General features: G+C 34.9%; 2 protein-coding genes across 4 annotated transcripts in view; both read left to right on the plus strand.

Moving 5' to 3' along the window:
- LOC127861068 (40S ribosomal protein S19-like) overlaps positions 1–20,000 on the plus strand; it is a 251,655-nt gene that overhangs the window by 73,350 nt on the left and 158,305 nt on the right. The window contains exon 6 of one of the 3 annotated variants that reach the window (XM_052399436.1): positions 13,536–13,650. The exons of 1 other annotated variant lie outside the window; for it this stretch is intronic. In XM_052399436.1, coding sequence (XP_052255396.1) covers positions 13,536–13,629 — 94 coding nt within the window. In that variant the 3' untranslated portion in view covers positions 13,630–13,650. Of the gene's footprint in view, positions 1–13,535; positions 13,659–20,000 lie in introns of those variants that run through there. One more of the 3 variants, XM_052399435.1, reaches the window with a different exon arrangement.
- Positions 18,954–20,000, plus strand: part of LOC127861057 (uncharacterized) — a 6,846-nt gene continuing 5,799 nt past the window's right edge. The window contains exon 1 of the mRNA XM_052399419.1: positions 18,954–19,469. Coding sequence (XP_052255379.1) covers positions 19,135–19,469 — 335 coding nt within the window. The 5' untranslated portion in view covers positions 18,954–19,134. The remainder of the gene's footprint in view (positions 19,470–20,000) is intronic.

The raw sequence follows: 20,000 nt of genomic DNA on the forward strand, positions 1-20,000 counted from the left end.
TAATAGGCTAAATAGGCTGAAAATGCTGTTAAATAGGCTAAATAGGCTGAATAGGATGTATGTTGCAACCTATGTACTAAATAGTCTAAATAGGCTAAATAGGCTGAAAAGGCTGTTAAATAGGCTAAATAGGCTAAATAGGATGTAGTACTAAATAGGCTAAATAGGCTGAAAATGCTGTTAAATAGGCTAAATAGGCAAAATAGGATTTATGTTTCAACCTATATACTAAATAGGCTAAATAGGCTGTTAAATAGGTTAAATCGGCTAAATAGGATGCATGTTTCAACCTATGTACTAAATATGCTAAATAGGCTAAATAGGCTTAAATGCTGTTAAATAGGCTAAATAGGCTAAATAGGATGTATGTTTCAACCTATATACTGAATAGGCTAAATAGGCTGAAAATGCTGTTAAATAGGCTAAATAGGCTAAATAGGATGTATGTTTCAACCTATTTACTAAATAGGCTAAATAGGCTAAAATAGGCTAAAAAGGCTGAAGAGGCTGTTAAATTGGCTAAATAGGCAAAATAGGATGTTTGTTTCAACCTATGTACTAAATAGGCTAAATAGGCTAAATAGGCTAACTTCACACACGTGATGTATTGACGTTTTTCATTAAATGCTTTGTATTGATAAATGTAAACATTGGATATAAACAGTTCCAGTTAAAAAAATATATATAGATAGCAAAAAAAAACACAACCCAACTGGGCTCGAACCATTGACACCTGGAGTAAAAGTCTAACGCTTAGATCACTCGGCCATCTGTGCTCATACAGGTTGGGGTATTGTTTACTGAATATATGCAATCCTCGTAGTTTCACAAAATACAACGACATCAACGATTTATAATTTTCCGTTGTTTGTTTTAATCAAAAGATGTATATTACGGATGTTTTAGAGCATGGCAAATGTTCAGTATTACTGTTTCATCACAAATAGCATAACTACAACGAACACTTGCGAATCTGAAACATTTAAAAACAATATTTTGGTCAATTTACCAAAACGTGAAAAGGTCCCTTTAATGTCTACACTGTTTTAAATACAAGTAATTGTTCACGATCATACTTGCAATGTCATACAAAACGCGTCTAGGCTACGAACAACTGCGCTCGACTTAAACCAAACACAAAATACACTTATTCACATCATATCTTCATAACATTATAAAACGTATTTGCTTTATTAAAACATTAGTGGATGCGATCGCCAGATAAGGTGCGGATTTGCATAAACATACAATTCCTAATAGCTACTTAACTACAAACTACAGTTTATCTGATGAATATTATCTTTGATTTCGTTCCATGGAAACAATTTATATGTATTTAAAACTTGCTTGCTTTAAGTCCGACACACATTTTGTGTTAATGTATGGATAAGTTTATCGTATGTTTTGAAGAGCAGAAAATTGTGTCGATGTGTCGTAAGAACATAATTATCTGAACATAAAAGTGGGATATTTGCGAACAGAGTGCATGTGAATTTTACATTTATTTCAAACAGTATATGCCATTTTATAAACATTGATTTTCATTTTCAAGTAACGTTTCTTCTGAACTTTTATTTTAGTTTGTTATTAATCAAAGTTTAAAATGTTCATGACGTAAAGACGGTAATACAGAGTACATTATATTAAGCTTCGAATGTATAAAATCGTTTATAACTATTTTATTTATACGAGTTTTACGCATTTGCGATTTAAAAGGTATTCACAAGTCAGTCAGAAAAACGTAAAACGGTGTTTCAGTAGAAACAATAACATACGAACAACTTGAAAGTTTTATTCGTTTTGAAGATAAAGCAGTGGATCAAAGTGACTGACACAAAAGCAGAGTTTGAGGGGCGAAAGCGAAACAGCTCTAAGTGCATTTTTCAAAAATGTTCAGGAGAAGGTTTAAACTGTATCAGAAGAACAATTAAAACAGATAAGGCTTTAAAATTTAAAGTTATATTGAGAATTATAGTCTGCTATAATCACATTTTTTAAAACGTGTTTGTATTTTCACAAATAAAGAAGTTATTTGAAAAACTGTCACTTAGACCTTTTTCGCACTAAAATTTCACTTTTTTTTACTTTAAGTTAAGAGCGAAAAAGTTCTAAGTGATTTTAAAACAACGTTTAATGATCAATTTACAGTATTTATTTCATATGCAATACTTTCTACATTTTTAAACTAAGAATATTATACATAAAATGCAAAAAATTGCACATTTGTGAAAAAATATTTTTTTCAACTTATTTTTCAGAGCGAAAAGTTCTAAGTGACATAAAGTGAATTGAAAAGTATTGGAAATTCTAACTTTATTGCATATTTTTTTAATTAAATACTCTTAACATTCTTAATATGAGTATTTTTAAATATATTTAGAAATATTGTTACTTAGAACCATTTTGCTTTAAACAGATAGCATAAAAATACTGTTCTTATATCATTTAATAGTGTTGAAAAGGTCAAATTGACAATTTATCTTATTTTATTCTAAATACTTTTTTTTGCAATTGTTTGTAATCAAATGTCCCAAAACACTGAATGGATTTTTTTTATATTGTACTGTTTTTCAAAAACAATAACGAGATACACTTTGACGGAAGTATAGTAGATGTGTGTGTTTCCAACAATCAGTAACATGTTAGAAAAAGTGAATTGTATCAACAAACTTTATTGAACCTTAATTTTTTCATTCCTTCTTGAAACACATATTGGAATTCAATGTTGATTTATCCATCATTATGCTATATTCTATCATATTTGTTATATTAATTAATACTTTGGCAGATTTTGGACTTATTTTGTAGGCAGTCATGTCCATTAAACAACGAACCTTATGGGAAAGTTATTTACAACTTTATATTTTTAAAGATTTACAATAATAAGTATTAGCATGGTGTTGTACGTTGTATAATACATAACACACCTAGTATTTTTAGAAGGGGCATTGCAACTTAGATAGGTAACTGAACTGTTATAAGGCAATAATTAGCAAATTTACAAAATATTGTAATTTGCACAAATTGACATCATTCAGTTGTTTGATTACATCTCATCAGAATTGTAACCTGCTGATTTACACCCACTGGAACCGATACCAAGCAAATCACATCACATTAGAATAGAAACTAACTGATGATCATCCCTTAGCTGAGTTACCAACCGAATCACATCACACCAAAATGGTTACCTACTGATTCACAATTACCCAGATCAGTTACCAACCGAATCACATCACACCAGAATGGTAACCTATTGATTCACATTTCAGTTACCAACCAAATCACATCACACCAGAATGGTTACCTATGGATTCTCCTTTCAAAAACACAGTAAGCAACCCAATCACATCACACCAGAATGGTTACCTTCTGATTCACATTTCACCATCTCAGTTACCAACCGAATCTGATCACACCAGAATGGTTACCTACGGATTCTCATTTTACCAACACAGTAAGCAACCAAATCACATCACACCAGAATGGTTACCTATTGATTCACATTTCACCATCTCAATTACCAACCAAATCACATCACACCAGAATGGTTACCTACTGATTCACATTTCACCAACACGGTAAGCAACCAAATCACATCACACCAGAATGGTTACATAAGGATTCACATTTCACAATCTCAGTTACTAACCGAATCACATCACACCAGAATGGTTACCTACGGATTCTCATTTCACCAACACAGTAAGCAACCAAATCACATAACACAAAAATGGTTACCTACTGATTTACATTTCACCATCTCATTTACCAACCAAATCACATCACACCAGAATGGTAAATTACTGATTCAGACTTCACAATCTCAGTTACCAACCAAATCACATCACACCAGAATGGTTACCTACGGATTCTCATTTTACCAACACAGTAAGCAACCTTATCACATCACACCAGAATGGTAACCTACAGATTCACATTTCAGCATCTCAGTTACCAACCTAATCACACCACAACAGAATGGCTACCTAAGGATTCTCATTTTACCAACACAGTAAGCAACCAAATCACATCTCACCAGAATGGTAACCTACTGATTCACATTTCACCATCTAAGTAACCAACCGAATCACATCACATTTGAATGGTTACCTAATGATTCTTATTTCACAAACACAGAAAGCAACCAAATCACATCACACCAGAATGGTTTACTAGTGATCCACAATTCACCATCTCAGTTACCAATAAAATAATATATCACTAGAATGGTAACCAACCCCATCACAAGTTACATCATAGCAGCAGAGTTATGAGCACAGTTTCCTACAAATTCACATCTTTCCAAAAAAGTTATTAATGGATTGACGAACTTATGCACATCACACCTCAGTTACAAATTAGTGTTTGTAAATACCACACAAACAACTAATTTACATTCATGTTTGTTACTATTTATTTATTGAGAAATGTTAATAAATATGTTTCACTGTCTATGCATACAACTAACTAGGTTCTTGGTAATTCTGAACGCATTTTTCACGAGAGAGCAAAATAGAAATATATAAAAGTATCTGACATTTACACAACTTAACATTCTTAACGCAACACACTTTAATGAGTTTATTCTTCGTGGTTTTGTCACAAAATAAATTGTTTTACATTCAGAACTAGGAAGACGGTGAAACAAGGATCACATCGCCTTGAAATTCATAATAAATTCAACTAGCTTTTATGCAATTAAGGTTTCAATTTTTCAATTAGCTTTATAGTTTTAAGTATAGACAGGTATGTATAAAATATAATTTGAAATAGCCATAAAATCCTTATATAAAGGTTGTCAAAAAGTTTATCAAATATGTTATACAACACAAAATAATTAAGGAAAATTAAAAAAAATACACAAAATTTAGTCGAAAAAGGTCTAAGTGCATAATTTTATCAATATTTTTCTTATTTTTTCATCAGTTACATAATATTATCTGTTCAGGAGGTTTTTCAAATACAAATATATTTTTTATTGTAAGATAAAAGTGTCATTTAGAATTATCTTTACATCAACAACCTGAATGCGAAAGAGCTCTAAGTAGCACTTCACTGCAAATAGAGCCTTTTCGCACTAAAAAAATAGATAAATTTCACTTAGAGCTTTAGGACAAATTTCAATTTTACTTTTTATTTGATTGCCTTGAACTAAGATATTTTAATACATGATGGGCATGGATGTTGCGATGCAAAGTATACAAAAAAGTCATTTTGTGAAAAAATGTCACTTAGAGCTGTTTCGCTTTCACCCCTCGAGTTGCTAAACGTGTATTTGTATTTTCTGAAACTGTATATCCTCGGATGCAATCATTTATATTGTAAAAAGAATAGTTTTGTTTTATCACTAAGTTATATCATATGTAGGATCCTATTAATTAGATTGTCGTTATAATAGGCTAGCCAACAATACGATAAATTAATCAGTATGTCGCTTTAATGTTTTTATTAATGCGTTTTAATTCCCTTTTATGATCGTTTAATTTGAGTTGCAATGCTATGAGATTAAATTTTATTTACACTTATATGTATCATGAATATTGCTGGACCACGTGTGAGGTTGAGCGCTTTTAAACCGGTTTAAACCCCAACGGTTTGCATTGACCGTTCCAAGGCGGAGACCCCAGCTTTATTCTTATATGTGTAAATGTTGTTCGCATTGTGCTGTTTCGTACTGTTTTGGCAATTGGTCACTTGCCTTAAATAAAGGACCAACAAATTGTATATAATAAGAATGCAATACTGCTCCAGCAGCTGGAGTTTCACTTCTTTATATTGTATAACCTGTCAGATCCTCTTAAAAACTCCATGTTCAAATGTAACTACATTTTTTATACGAAGAGCATGTTGCCCAATACTTATTTTTAACGATATGTGTACTTCTGAACCAAACACAAACTAGCAATGGCAATAGGAGATTCAAAATATGTCAACATTCCAAATTGGTTATTTAATTGACCGACTAACAAAGAACGCCAATGACTGATCTTTGATTAACTATTTTTCTTTAATTTCTATCAATAGATCACAAACGAACTGTTTATATCTCCGTCGCCAAATCGTTAGATTGCTTGCCCCACGGATCAGGAAGTTGGTAATCCCGGTCTCGAACTGTGCGAATTGTGGTGTAGCCGATTTCCCCACAACTCTTTAGACACGCATGACCCGGATTCGAACTGGATATATTGGGAAGAAAAATATTCTGATAAAATTTCTTTAACATTGGGTCATAAGTTTGACTTCTATAGCGGTTATACTTTGTTTCAAATCTTTTACCTGCTGGCCTAGTTTAAAACATGTCTGAATAGGTTTCATAAAGATTGAATAAATAATGTGGCATATATAATAGTTGCAAAGTTTTAATAAGATTTGACCTCGTGACCTAGGTGATTACACACATGACACAGATTCAAACGCTACCTACATACAGTTTAAGTACAAATTCTGACAATGTGTCATCAAGATTGAGATAAAAAGCTCACAGTGTGGTTAAAATCCAAATGTTGATCACCGCAAGACGAAGGCGACGAACATGGAGTGTTCACAAAAGATAAACGTTAGCTCGTCTTGCTCAAGTTAGCTAATAATATTAAATTCATACTATTAACATTAAAATAATTATCCGGAAGTTAATGTATATGACATTTAGACATTGAATTTAAACACTGACATTTGACAGACGAGCGTTTACAATTATATGTTACACATCTGACACAGGGATTACACATATAAAGTTATCTGAAAGTCCCCTGCGTCATTATTAAATACAGAGTAGTAACAATAATTGTCAAACTTTGATTTTTAACTTTGACATTGACCTTTCAGCGAGAATATTGGTAGATGAATGCTACATATTGTCGTGTCATATGGATAAAAGTCCAAAATTATATTTATATACGTTGTGCTCACAAACCTGAAAAGTACACAGCGGACCTAAAATATAGAATCTTAAACATTGAAGTGTGACACAAAAATCATTAGTTATATGAAAATCTGTTTGTAAAAGTTATCAAGCATAAACACAAATTTATAAATTTTGACCTTGAAATGTAACCTTGTAAAAATACCATAAAAGCGGACAGTGTAGTTTATTTCTTTATATATTTTCATTCAATTTATATATTCTGTAATATATATAAATATGATATAAATTCATTTCAATTTACTGTATTGTACCATAATATATATAAAATAACCAATTGTGTCGCAAATTGCGCTGATGTTCTCCGAACAAGTGTGCAACTGATACTCCTAGATTTCGTGATAGCAGTGGTAAAACCCAGCGAGCGCACTAAGGGAAATCACCAAAAGGAAATTTATTTTGTGAAATCCCGAGTTTCTTCCATTGTGTGTTATTCTTCACAGAAACGTACTTTGTACTTGAACCTCTCAAAAAACACTTAATATATATTGCCTCGCTCTGGGAAAATGGGGCTTAAATCATTTGCGTTTAATGTCCTCCCAGATTAGCCTGTGAAGTCCGCACAGGCTAATCAGAGAAAACATTTGCCGCCTTTACTTGATTTTCGTTAAAAAGATACTTCCGGTAAACGAAAACTGCACTGCCCGCTTTTATGATATTTTTACAAGGTTATGTAGTTTTTTGTTTCTTCTTAAGTATCTTCTTAACAAAAATCCAGTAAAGGCGGCAAGTGTCGTCCCTGATTAGCCTGTGTGGACTGCACATGCTAATCTAGGAGGACATTACACGCATATGCATTTAGCCCCATGTCCCCCGAGCGAGGCTCATATATAATGTCTTTGTTCGGAGGTTCAAGTACAAAGTACGTTTCTGTGAAGAGTAACACACAAGGGAAGAAACTCGGGATTTCACAAAATAAAATTTCCTTTTGGTGATTTCCCTTAGTGCGCTCGCTGGGTTTCACCACTGCTATCACGAAATTTAGGATTATCAGTTGTACTCGTTCGAAGAAAATCAGCGCAATTTGCGATACAATCGGTTATTTTATATATCGCATAGTAGAATACAGTAAATAGAAATAAATTAACACCATATATTTAATAGAAATTTAAAATGAATGAAAATGTAAAGAAATAATTAAACCCATATCAATTACAGAATATTTTAATTTGATAAAAATAAAAAGCTTGCAGAAAATGATTCAAAATTTAAAATTATTAAAAAAACAACAACATGTATAAATACTTGAATTGTAGATCGGCACGCCCATACTCCTGTCGAGTGAACGGTACACGCTTCTTTCACAAGTAATCATTTTCCGGATCTGAAAAGATTTCATGCTTGTAACTGCTCAATTTTATTAAAATTAGTTTGTGTGTTAGAGAAATTTTTCGGCGTATCAGTCCTTAGACTTTATTGGTGATTGGGCCACATATCGTCCTGAAATTTTAATATAATAACACGTTTAAGTTATCTTGTAACAAAGTACTTACGTAACTTATTTTTTGTCAATATAATCCAATACAAAAGCCTTCATTTATAATGCGGTATACTGTGGATTGCAAATGGTCGCCCAAATGATGATATCTCTTTCTCAACACAGAATGGATGGGAGCCAAGAAAATTCTGAGCCTGACATTCCCGCCCCAACCCCTCCACCCAAAAAATTAATATTTTTATCTTTTATTTTTAGATTTCAACATTTAGTACCATCAGCTCTATAAATCCTATGTAAATACACTTTTGAAAATTGAAAACATTTTAGCTCAATTTTGGAGCATTTGTTAGCAAATAAGCCACACTATTTTCCCAATTTAAGTCAATACGTCGTGTTTTTTCCAATCCATAGGGACCGGGACCCAATCCCCAAAAAGTGGAGAAAAACACTGGTTTGGGACCTCTAATCCTGGTTGGCTGGGAGTTTTGGGGCTGTCTTTGAGAAAAAACTGACAAGCCACCTAGATTAATACCCAAATAAATGTATTATACAATAAGCCAGAATTGTTGGTACTATGATTTTGAGATGGTTATAATGTCCCAAATGTTGCCACAGTCAGTTGTTGACCCGTCCAGGTATGTTATTTCTGTAAAGGAAATGGTTATTACCACATATAGTACATTGAGAATCATTCATTCGTTCAAGACATGACAATGTTACTGAAGATGTGAACATTATTGTGCAGCCTCCTTTGAGAAGATCTACGGTCAGTATGGGTATTGTAAATAGAGTAATCCGCCCTTGCATGTGCGTAAAGTGTCATCCCAGATGAGCCTGTGCAGTTTGCTTTCTTGTATTTATTCATGGAGTTATATGTTTTTGAATCTGCATTGTGAAATTTAGTTGAGTCTCAACGAAAACGTGTCTAAGCATATTTGTGAAGTGTCGTGCAATATTATCAAATGCAGTTTGTACAGGGTAGTCTGGGTTGACACTTTCAGCTTATGTCATTATTATCTTTTAGCAGAATCCGATTTAGGCAGAAAGTGTCATCCCTGATAAGCCTGTGCAGACTGCATAGGCTAATCTAGGATGACACAATTAACATGCATTTAACCCTAAATTCCCAGGGCAAGAATTATTTAAGATACTGTTATTTTGGCTATTTGATCTGTTTATTTAGGTAAAGATAGAGAATCATAAAAGGTTCAAATCACTGCTTTGATAAAAAAGGACCTGGTAGAAAACTTTACCAGTCTGGTATTAAATGCCAAAAAGCAATTCAAAGAATTGTTAGTCTTAAAATGGTTAAGTTTTTTAAAATATATTCATTTAATTTGCCATTGTATATGTAAAATTAACGTATCCTGAGATGCAGCGCATCTGGAGGAGGGGGGGGGGGGCACCTCTGCCTTTTCGGTCTTGATCTTTTCCAAACTGTCAGGTTTATACGTCTTTATGTTCAATGTGTAATTTCAGCTGACTGAATACTTTGCGATTTCATTAGAAATACCATTAAGAAGATTTTAACAACTTTTATTATTGCATAATCAAAGTTAACTTGTTGCTTGAGTGAACCATACTATTGACACTTTCGATCCTTATATGAATGTATTAACAATGGTAATCGGCGCATTCAGATTTTATTGGCAAATGGTGATTTTCTAGACTTGATACAAAGCTTAGAGTTCTTATAACTGATTTGATGCTGATGCAAATAACACTGAGCATACACAATTGTGAACTGTTTGATGTGATAGTGTTTATTTTGAAAATGAAATAAAAGTACTAAATATCCTGAAAACGTCACTTAACAACACATTAAAGCTGCTGAAAGATGCAGGCTTTGGTTGAATTACCATGCTTTTTTTGCCAAAAGGTTAAGCAAATGCTTGCTTTTTTTTTGAAACTTTAATATATAACAAACACATATTATCTGACTACTTTGAACAAATTTTCTACCTAATGTGAAAGTTAATGAAATAATGAAACCTACTGCTAAAGTTCAAGCCATGCAGGTTTGACGATGGAATATGCTATTTTTTTTGAAAAGTTAATTTACTGCATGCATGTGCGTAAAGTGCTTTCCCAGATAAGTCTGCACAGGCCAATCAGGGACAACACTTTCTGCTTCTTTAGGATTTGTTTGTGTATAAAGGTTGTCTCTTCTAGACCAAAATCCAGTTTAGGTGGAAAGTGTTGTCCTTTATAACCGTGAGTGGCTCATCTGGGTTGACACTTAACGTTCATGCATTATGCCCAGTTTTCTCAGAGTGCGGCTTATTTTGTTTGTGAAATTTTATTTTACTCCTATCTTTAACGGTGCCTTCGAGGATTGATAACGGTATATGATATTTTATAAATGTTATTTAACTCCGACCACTAACTGTGTGTACCCTCTCCGTTGCAGGTCGCCAGAGACGAGGGTGTGCCCCGCCCCACTTCTGTCGCGGTAACGGCTCCATCGCCCGCAGGATCCTGCCGAGTCTGGAGAACCTCATGCTGGTCGAGAAAGATACAAACGGGTGAGAATTCTGCTCATGTAGTGGGGCTTGACTTTTTAGCTCCTGGTGAGCTTTTGTGATCGCCTTTTGTCCGTCGTGCGTCGTCAACATATGGTATGTTAACACTCTAGATGCCACATTTATTGTCAGATCTTCATGAACTTCATGAACTTTGGTCAGAACATTTGTGCCAATGAAATCTTGGACGAGTTCGAAATAGGTTCGGGTTGGTTGAAATTGAAAAACATGGTCTCCAGGGGGCGGGGGAATTTTTTTGCCTTATATGTCAATAGTAAAACCTTGTTAACACTCTAAATGCTACATTTATTGTCCGATAACCTCAAGCTTGTTGAGAAAGATACAAATGGGTGAGGATGCTGCTCGTGTAGACTTTTTTCTTTCTTTAATAACCCTTTACCACTCAGATACGCTATAAAACCTAAATAGATTGCAAGTAACTTGCAGGCTTTTCTGGTTGTATACTGGCTGCATATAGCCATGTTTTACTTTGCTTCTTAGTGTGATAGGGTTATGAAGTATTCCAATGATAAATTGCCCTCTGAAAGGGTCCCAGTCCCTGAAAGGGTGACTATGCCCTGATACAATTATTCAGGCGGTCTAGTTTGTTGTTTGAGCAGTGGACGACAAATCTTATAATATTTGGTTTGATTTCCGTCAAGGCTATGTCAGTGTGCTCCTAGAAACATGAAAGTATCAGGATATTTTTCTCCAACCCTCCATTACATGATTTAGATACAGAAAAGCTGTAAGAAATTTTGACTGAAAATTACAATATTAAGGACTTGCTCAATGTTTTGTAAGTTTTAATACACGCTGGCGTTGCATTGAATATATAGGCTATGCGGATAGCCAGTCATCACCCGATGTTGCATATTGTAATGTTGTGAAGACACTAGTTATTTATCCGTAATTTTCTTGTTGTTTTAGAAAAATAGTGCAAAATCTGATGACAGGTACTATAAGCATATGCACATGTTCAACACAGCTTGAAATAAAAACTTGAAAAAACGTTGAGCAATTCCGAAATGTTGTAATTTTGATCCATGTTTTACAGCCTTTTCTATAACTAGCATCATGTAATGGAGTGTCGAAGACAATATCCTGATTCTTTCAATTTTTGGGGAGCACGTTTGTTCGGATAAGTGATGAAATTATTTTTATTTCTTTTTTCCCCTACTTTTTATGCTCCCCGAAATATTTTCGGTGGAGCATATAGTTGCCAGTGTGTAGTTCCTTCCTTTATTCCTTCCTTCCGTCACACTTTTTTTGACAGTTTCTCATGGCACCTTCAATACTTTACCGACCTCTTTCATATTTGGCATGTTCGTACCTTGCATGGACCTCTACCTTTTGATGAGATTTGAGGTCACTGGGGTTAAGGTCAAGGTCACCGAGGCTAATAATATATTTTTCCGCCACACTTTTGTTACAGTTTCTCATAGCACCTTCAATACTTTACCGATCTCTTTTATATTTGGCATGTACGTACCTTGCATGGACCTCTACCTTTTGATGAGGTTTGAGGTCACTGGGGTCAAGGTCAAGGTCACCGAGGCTAATAATATATTTTTCCGTCACACTTGGGGTTACAGTTTTCGTAGCGCCTTCAATACTTTACCGATCTCTTTCATATTTGGTATGTACGTACCTTGCATGGACCTCTACCTTTTGATGAGGATTGAGATCACTGGGGGTCAAGCTCACCGATGCTAATAATAGATTTTTCCGTCACGCTTTTGTTACAGTTTCTCGTAGCACCTTCAATACTTTACGGATCTCTTTCATATTTGGCATGTACGTACCTTGTATGGACCTCTACCTTTTTGTGAGGTTTGAGGTCACTGGGGTCAAGGTCACCGAGGCTAATAATAGATTTTTCCGTCACACTTTTGTTACGGTTTCTCATAACACCTTCAATACACTACCGATCTCTTTCATATTTGACATGTAGTTATCTTGCATGGATCTCTTACCTTTTGATGAGGTTTGAGGTCACTTGGGTCAAGGTCAAGGTCACCGAGGCTAATAATAATTTTTTCCGTCACACTTTTGTTACAGTTTCTCATAGGGCCTTCAATACTTTACCGATCTCTTTCATATTTGGCATGTAGGTACCTTGCATGGACCTCTACCTTTTGATGATGTTTGAGGTCACTGGGGTCAAGGTCAAGGTCACCGAGGCTGATAATAGATTTTTTAAGGTGGTTATTAACACATAGATTGACAAAGCGCATCATCGGGGAGCATCCATCAGTTTCACTTTTTATCAAGGAGGGCAGTTGTCAGTTACTGAAATATGTTTAATGTGTACTTTACTACCAGCTCACGAAATAAATTAACAATTGTTACTGTCCGATACAAATCAAGAAAATGGTTATTCTGCCCCAGTACCCCGTCTCTAGCTCATGTAGTCGCCAACCTTCAAGCAAAAGAGTGAATGAATATCTAGTAAACAGCAATGTTTTTCCTACCACATGCATACAAAAGATATTCTAAAATATAGTCATGGCAACTGCCTCTACAGAGAATTAAGTCTTCAAATAAATGATGTTCAGTTTTTTAGAGAGTACAGTATTGCACACCAAAAATATTTAGTATACTGTAACCTAAAATCACACCTCAGTAACACACATCTTATGTGTTTCAGAGGCCGCAAGTTGACGTCCCTGGGTCGCCGTGACTTGGACACAATTGCCGCCAAGATCGCCAGCAAATATAAGGCAGCGCCGAAACAGACATAGACATGTGATCAATGTAAATAAGAGAAAAACATAGAGGATGGCTTTGTTTTGTGCATTGTTTAATGTGGGGCTTGTGGAAAATTCATTGAAATATCTTCAATCCCAAAATTCACAAAATCATTTAACACATTAACATCAATAATGGTCATATTTTGGTTTTGAACATAAAATTGTAATTATACTGGATTATAGGGTAACGGATAGAGCTGGAGCATGTATGTATCCGGCGATCAACACATACGGCAGGCTTTACTAAAGTATGCACTGAAATAAAATTGGGACTTCCAAAGTTTGTCTGGGACGTCCAAAATTTAAGGCTTGGAAGTCGGGACTTCCAACCTTTGAAAGCTAGTAGAAGCGCTGCCGCATGCCTTGTCGAGTTTTGTGTGACAGAAATTAGAAGAGGAACAGAAGAAAAGTTTTGAGAATTGCTCTGTGGAAAACGGAGCTTAATGCATGTGTCGTGGCAGGTCAGCCTGTGCAGCCTGCTCTGGCGCATCAGGGCAGATGCTTCCCGCTGTATGGAATTTTTCATTTGGAGACAGTCTTTTGTTATGGAAAATCCTGTTTAAGTGGAAAACCCAGATTAGCATGTGTGGACTGTACAGGCTGAATTAAGCCCCTTTTTTTCCCAGGGCGAGACTTAATTGTCTTAGTTCAGAGGTTATCTTACAATGTAAGAAGTTTGGGTGGAGTCACCCGATCGCTGTGATTTGGCTGATATGGTGTCGGGAGGTCACGAGTTCGATCCCCACTGTGGGATCTTTCTTTAGATCTCCCCCAGGCCTAAGACATAGTCAAATTTCCTCGATGCATTAAAGGGCATAAGGAAAGTAACATTGATTTCACAGACTGAAGTTCCTTTGATGATTTCATCTAGTGCTCTCGCTGGGATAACGTTTGCAGTCACGAAATCTAGCGACCAGGAGGTCACAGGTTCGATCCCTATTGTGGGAGCGTTTTTTCAATCTCCCCATAGACACCCAAGTATTGGTTATTTCCCAGGAAACGGACTTAAGGGCGTTGCACAAAAGCCTTAGTCTATGCAATCGAGCTACATTTTAGTCGATAAAATAAATAAGTTATAAAATATGATTATCAGCTGCACTTATTGGATATATCAATTGTTCATGTCGTATAGTGCTAGACAGTATAAAGAATGGAACAAACTAATTAAAACCACTACAGAATTATTGAATTGGACGAAAATAAATCGTTCTTAGAAATAGAGGCAAAATAATTTAAAGCATATACAATGTTAGTGCAAAATTCATTCGGGATGAAGTGCATGCTGCATTCAAAAGTAAGATCCTTTCACTTTTTAGATAATAATCCCCCGCACTAGGCGGAGGGATAATGTTTTGGCATTGTCCGTCCGTCTCCGTCCGTCCTGAGCCATATCTTTGAAATGCTTTGGAGGATTTCATTGAAACTTGGTATGAGTATATATATGAATAAAAGAATGATGCAAGCCAAATGGCATTGTACTCAATCTGTTAATAACGGAATTATGGCCCTTTGTATCTTGAAAAAATGCTTTTTTTGAGTGTCAAATATAACAGTTTTTTGTCCAGAAGCATATTGTCGGGGGATATCAATTCAACGAATTTGCTTGTTTTATTTAACGTTTTGGTGTAATTTTCAAACATGACCTTGATTTCTTGCGTGTATGCAGAGATACGGACGGCCATAAGAATTGCGCAAATTTTCATCATGTAAGGAATACACACTTACACCAACGCTGTAATGGTTTGCTTTTTGAGAGTCTAATGTACATTATAATAGATGTTTAAAATCAATTAGATAAGGTTAAAGAACTGAAGCCAAATGTATAAACCTGAATTACTCTTATCCAGCGGATAAACTTTTGGTTTCATCTAGTGCTCCCCTTAGGATAACGTATTCAGTCACGAAATCTAGCGACCGGGATGTCACGGGTTCGATCTTGTTACTATTTTGGATATTGCTGTAAGGAACATTATTTTTTGTGTGTTTATTTTATTTTTCGAAACAGTGTACGAAATATTGGTTGATCTTGAGTGTTTATGGGCTTTTGTAGGTCGTGATCGTGTGAGGTTACTGACTAATAACCATAACTCTTTAAACTTAATGCAATTTTGCAGAATTACGGTATGTCCTTTTTGTACTGAGAATTCTGGTTAATGTTTTTGTACAACATATGAACATATATTGATATAAAACTGTACATAGCTTATCATGTGTTGACCGTCTTTATGATCATTCACTGACCACTTTTTAGCAATAATATGCTCTTTCTGGTACTTAAGGTTTCCTTGCACAATGAAATGTCCAACGTGTTCGTGCATCAAGTAAATATCTAAAACTACTAAAAATATTCAATTTCAACACGTATTTCGGGAAATCGACCTGCAAGGTCACATATCAAGGCCGATAAATCTGAAATAAAGCTGTTTTGCTGCCTTTTTTCACTTGAAAAATTGAGTTTTTTATTTGCATGCAATGACTATCTTTAGCCGATATGTAGACCCAGCACGGGGTTGCGTTTGTGTCAATTGAGTCAAGGTCACTAGCTATATATATATTTCGTACAGAAGTTGGTATTGCGTCGGGAGCCAGCTGGGTCAAACCCACTTTTACTTTAAATAGAAAAATGGTTTCTCCTTAAACACATGGCTTCTATGGGGGTGGAGGTGGCGGAGCAGTTTGTCTGAAATGGCTGTATTGAAACATGTTTAACACTCTCGAAATTACGAATTGAGTTCACCAGGTCAGGGTGTGCTTGTTGAGCTTTTGTGATTGCTCTTCGCGCATCATCTGTCGTCAACATTTGCTCTGTAAATCTGTCATAGAATCCTAATATATTGCCTCATATTCATGATATTTGTTAAGAATATTTTTTAGATGATATTTCGTCCGAAATCCAGGGTCAAACGGGATTAAAAACTAGGTCAAAATGAAAAATATTATTGTTAACACGTATACGTATATTCGTTGAAAGCCCCATTTATACACTCTCAAAATCAACGAACTCGTGCGAACTACGACGTACTTCCGACGCTGCCCGAAGCCAATCTTACGTTTGCTCGTAAATGTTCGGATATCGTCGCGGAAAATTCAAATAGGATATTTTGTCACAAACAAAATAGAAACGAGCATTTTGTATCTCGTTAAATCTTTGTTTCCAGACCACATCTAGCGATGAAATTTTGGCTATGCTATAAGGAACATAGTTTATGGGTTAACTTTATTTAAGGACATTTTAAAAGACATTTACGTTGATTTTTGAGTGTTAATGGTGCTTTAATAAAACGTGGAAGGAACATTTGTTTAAAATGATGTCTGGGCCGAGTTGGAAAATTGCTCTGAAATTTGAAAAAAAACATGGCCGCTAGGGGTCGGGCGGTTTTCCTCCTAATTAAAATTAGTATCATCGTTATGTCTACGTGTATTGTTAGACCTTGTTATGCGTTATAATGGAGCGCGTTGTATTGTATTTACAGGTGTTTATATATGGATAATTTATCTATCGATCAAACTTGCCGATCGTATGTCAATAATTAAGTTTTACATTGAAACATCTTTTAAATGAATTGCTATTAGTTTACAGTTTGTATGCTTCTATGCTATAAAGAAGTGAAACTCCAGCTGCTCCAGCCCAGCAGTATTGCATTCCTGTTATACACAGACTAATGGGATTGTTTACCCTCGGGACTTCGGTTAAAAACCATTGCCCGAGCACACTGCTTAACATAAAACTCTGCATAAAAAGGTCGAAAACGGCCATAAAATGGACAGCCCGATTTTACTCGGCTGTACCATTGATATAAATAGAAAACTATGCAGTGTTGGTGCGGTGCCTTAATAAAAATCTATTGGTTTAAAAATATCTATTCTTATTTAAGAAGCGTTATAAGAAAAACGCAGTACTTTACACTGGCTGGGCCTAACGCTGTTAAAAAGCGGCGTTTTTATTGGATGATACACTTTTAAAACGATGGCGCTGATTGGCCGAAATTTCTTAATAAGGATTACAAGTAGGTCAATCCGTTTATAAATAGAATTTTCCCACGGCTGACGTTGCACTTTAACAAAAAGTAAACAATAATAGTTTATATGCAGAAAATATAAATGAAAGAAAAGGATGAATAAATCCAAAAGAACTTGGACTTGTTTTATAGTTATAAATTACTATGTTTATGTTATGTTACTGTACTTCTTATTATTTATTATTATTTATATGATGTTGTTATTGTATGATATTGTTTGTTTTGTTTTTTAAGGAGGAGAATGAGAATGAATAGCCCAATATTTATAAGTAAAGATGGTGGAAACACACATACTGTTGTATGTGGCATCATCATTACTAGACCCACTGTTCAGTATATACTGCAATGGGTTTGTTGGAGAATTTAGACTTTGTGATCTGTGTTTTAAATGTTAGAATCCAAATAGGATTATTTTAATATAATTCTTATAGAAAAAGGAATACACAGATGTGTAATATGTTTGAGAAACAAAATAATAATATATTATACACAAGTTCGTGGTCCTTTATTTATGGCAAATGGCCAATTGACAAAATATTACGGCACAATACGAAACATCATACACACATAGTAGAATAAAGCTGGGGTCGCCGCTTTTGAACGGTCAATGCAAAGAACTGGGGGTTTAATCCATGTTTATGAAAAAAAAATACGGAGAAAATGAGCAACAGGCATTAGTCAAATAAGTAATTTAAGGTCCAGATCACCACCTGACGATCAGAAGAGTGGATTATAACTGTCTCTTGGACTGCCTTATTTCAATTGAAAAGTATAAGTTGATAAACCTGATAACGTTTTAATAAATCCATCTAGAAACAATAATAAAATATATTATATTACGTTTTAAAATGGACTTAATCATTTTAAGTCTCTCAATGCTAATTCTGCTGAAGTCCAACTTCTCAGAATAGTTTAGTTCATTTTGCTCTCAGGTGAACCCCATCGGGCCCATTTAATTTGATAATTTTCATATAACGCATTATCTTCATTGCAAACCAAATATTTCTTTTTTATTTTAACAGAGAACATTCAAACACAATCTTTAACCCAACTATTTGCCTTTTGACAAATTTACCCAGTTCACAGATGAATGATTCTTGTTTATACGAATGTCATCAAGTTACACGGGGTGCTTTATTGATTAAACACATTCATTGAGTTGCGATACTTCCTCTTTGTGTGTACACATAAACTAGTTGTTAAAGCTCTGTTGGCCAATGTGGTTTAATGTTATCGCTTCATGTCACATGACTGGTTACAGGATTTACTTTGTTTACTGGAGATATAACAGAGCAAAACAGAGTTCAAGTTTATGTTTTTTTTTAACTCTATTAAGCTGGAAATTACGTGTTGATAGACCTGGACCACAGCTAGATTTGTATGTTTTGTTTAGTTTAGCAATCAATGGGCCTTAGGATACCTTATTATTTGAGTTAAATCATAGATCTTGAGATAAAAAGTTGCAGTGGTCTATAAAATGGCGACCTTTTCGCAATCCATCATTGAAAAGGGATCTGAAATGGTCCAAGACTTCTTGTGTTCGACCTGCGAAGAGGAGGAATTGAAAGAATCGGCTGATTATTATTGCGAATCTTGCGTAAAGTTTTACTGCCGAAAATGTATTCACATGCACAGCCAGTTGTTTAAGAAACATTGTCCTCATGGAAGGAGTGATATGAAGAAATGGCCTGTTGCCAAGAAGGTGGAAGATTTCCTTTTAAAATGTGATGTTCATAAGGAAGAAAACTTGGTTATGTTTTGCGAAGACCATAGCCAGCTGTGCTGCAATAATTGTGCTTTCCTTAATCACAGGTATTTTTGTCACACGTATTTTAATGATTTTAATACAAAAAGTATATTTGTTGTGCAACATTATATAAAGAGAATACTGTCATGCCCTAGATTGTTCATGTAAACATGTGTTTATGTACATGTAAATTGTTCATTTTTATCGTTTTTTTTTGCATCTAAATGACTATGTCACCGTTATTTAATGCTTTTATTGGATGCGGTGTGGTGGTTAGAGCAAACAACACATCTATTATCCATGTATTTTTATGGTTGTCTATCAATAGGCCCTAAGTACTATCACTACCACATATAGAGCGCGAAGCGCGACACGTATGATTGATTGTAACAATGAGTTGCGATAAAGGAAGCAGCCGCTTATCAAGGAGGAGCTGTGTCCCAGCAACCCGTTTCCCGAGAGTCAAGCACTCCTCTGAGTTTTTTTTAAGAACCACATATAGAGCGCGAAGCGCGACACGTATTACTATCCAGGTGGTATGGGCCCTTTAGCATTATCCGACCATTACGTCCATAGTTATCATCCTTAGAATTTGA

The sequence above is a fragment of the Dreissena polymorpha genome, chromosome 15 (assembly GCF_020536995.1).
Source record: "Dreissena polymorpha isolate Duluth1 chromosome 15, UMN_Dpol_1.0, whole genome shotgun sequence".
In the NCBI taxonomy this organism is placed as follows: domain Eukaryota; kingdom Metazoa; phylum Mollusca; class Bivalvia; order Myida; family Dreissenidae; genus Dreissena; species Dreissena polymorpha.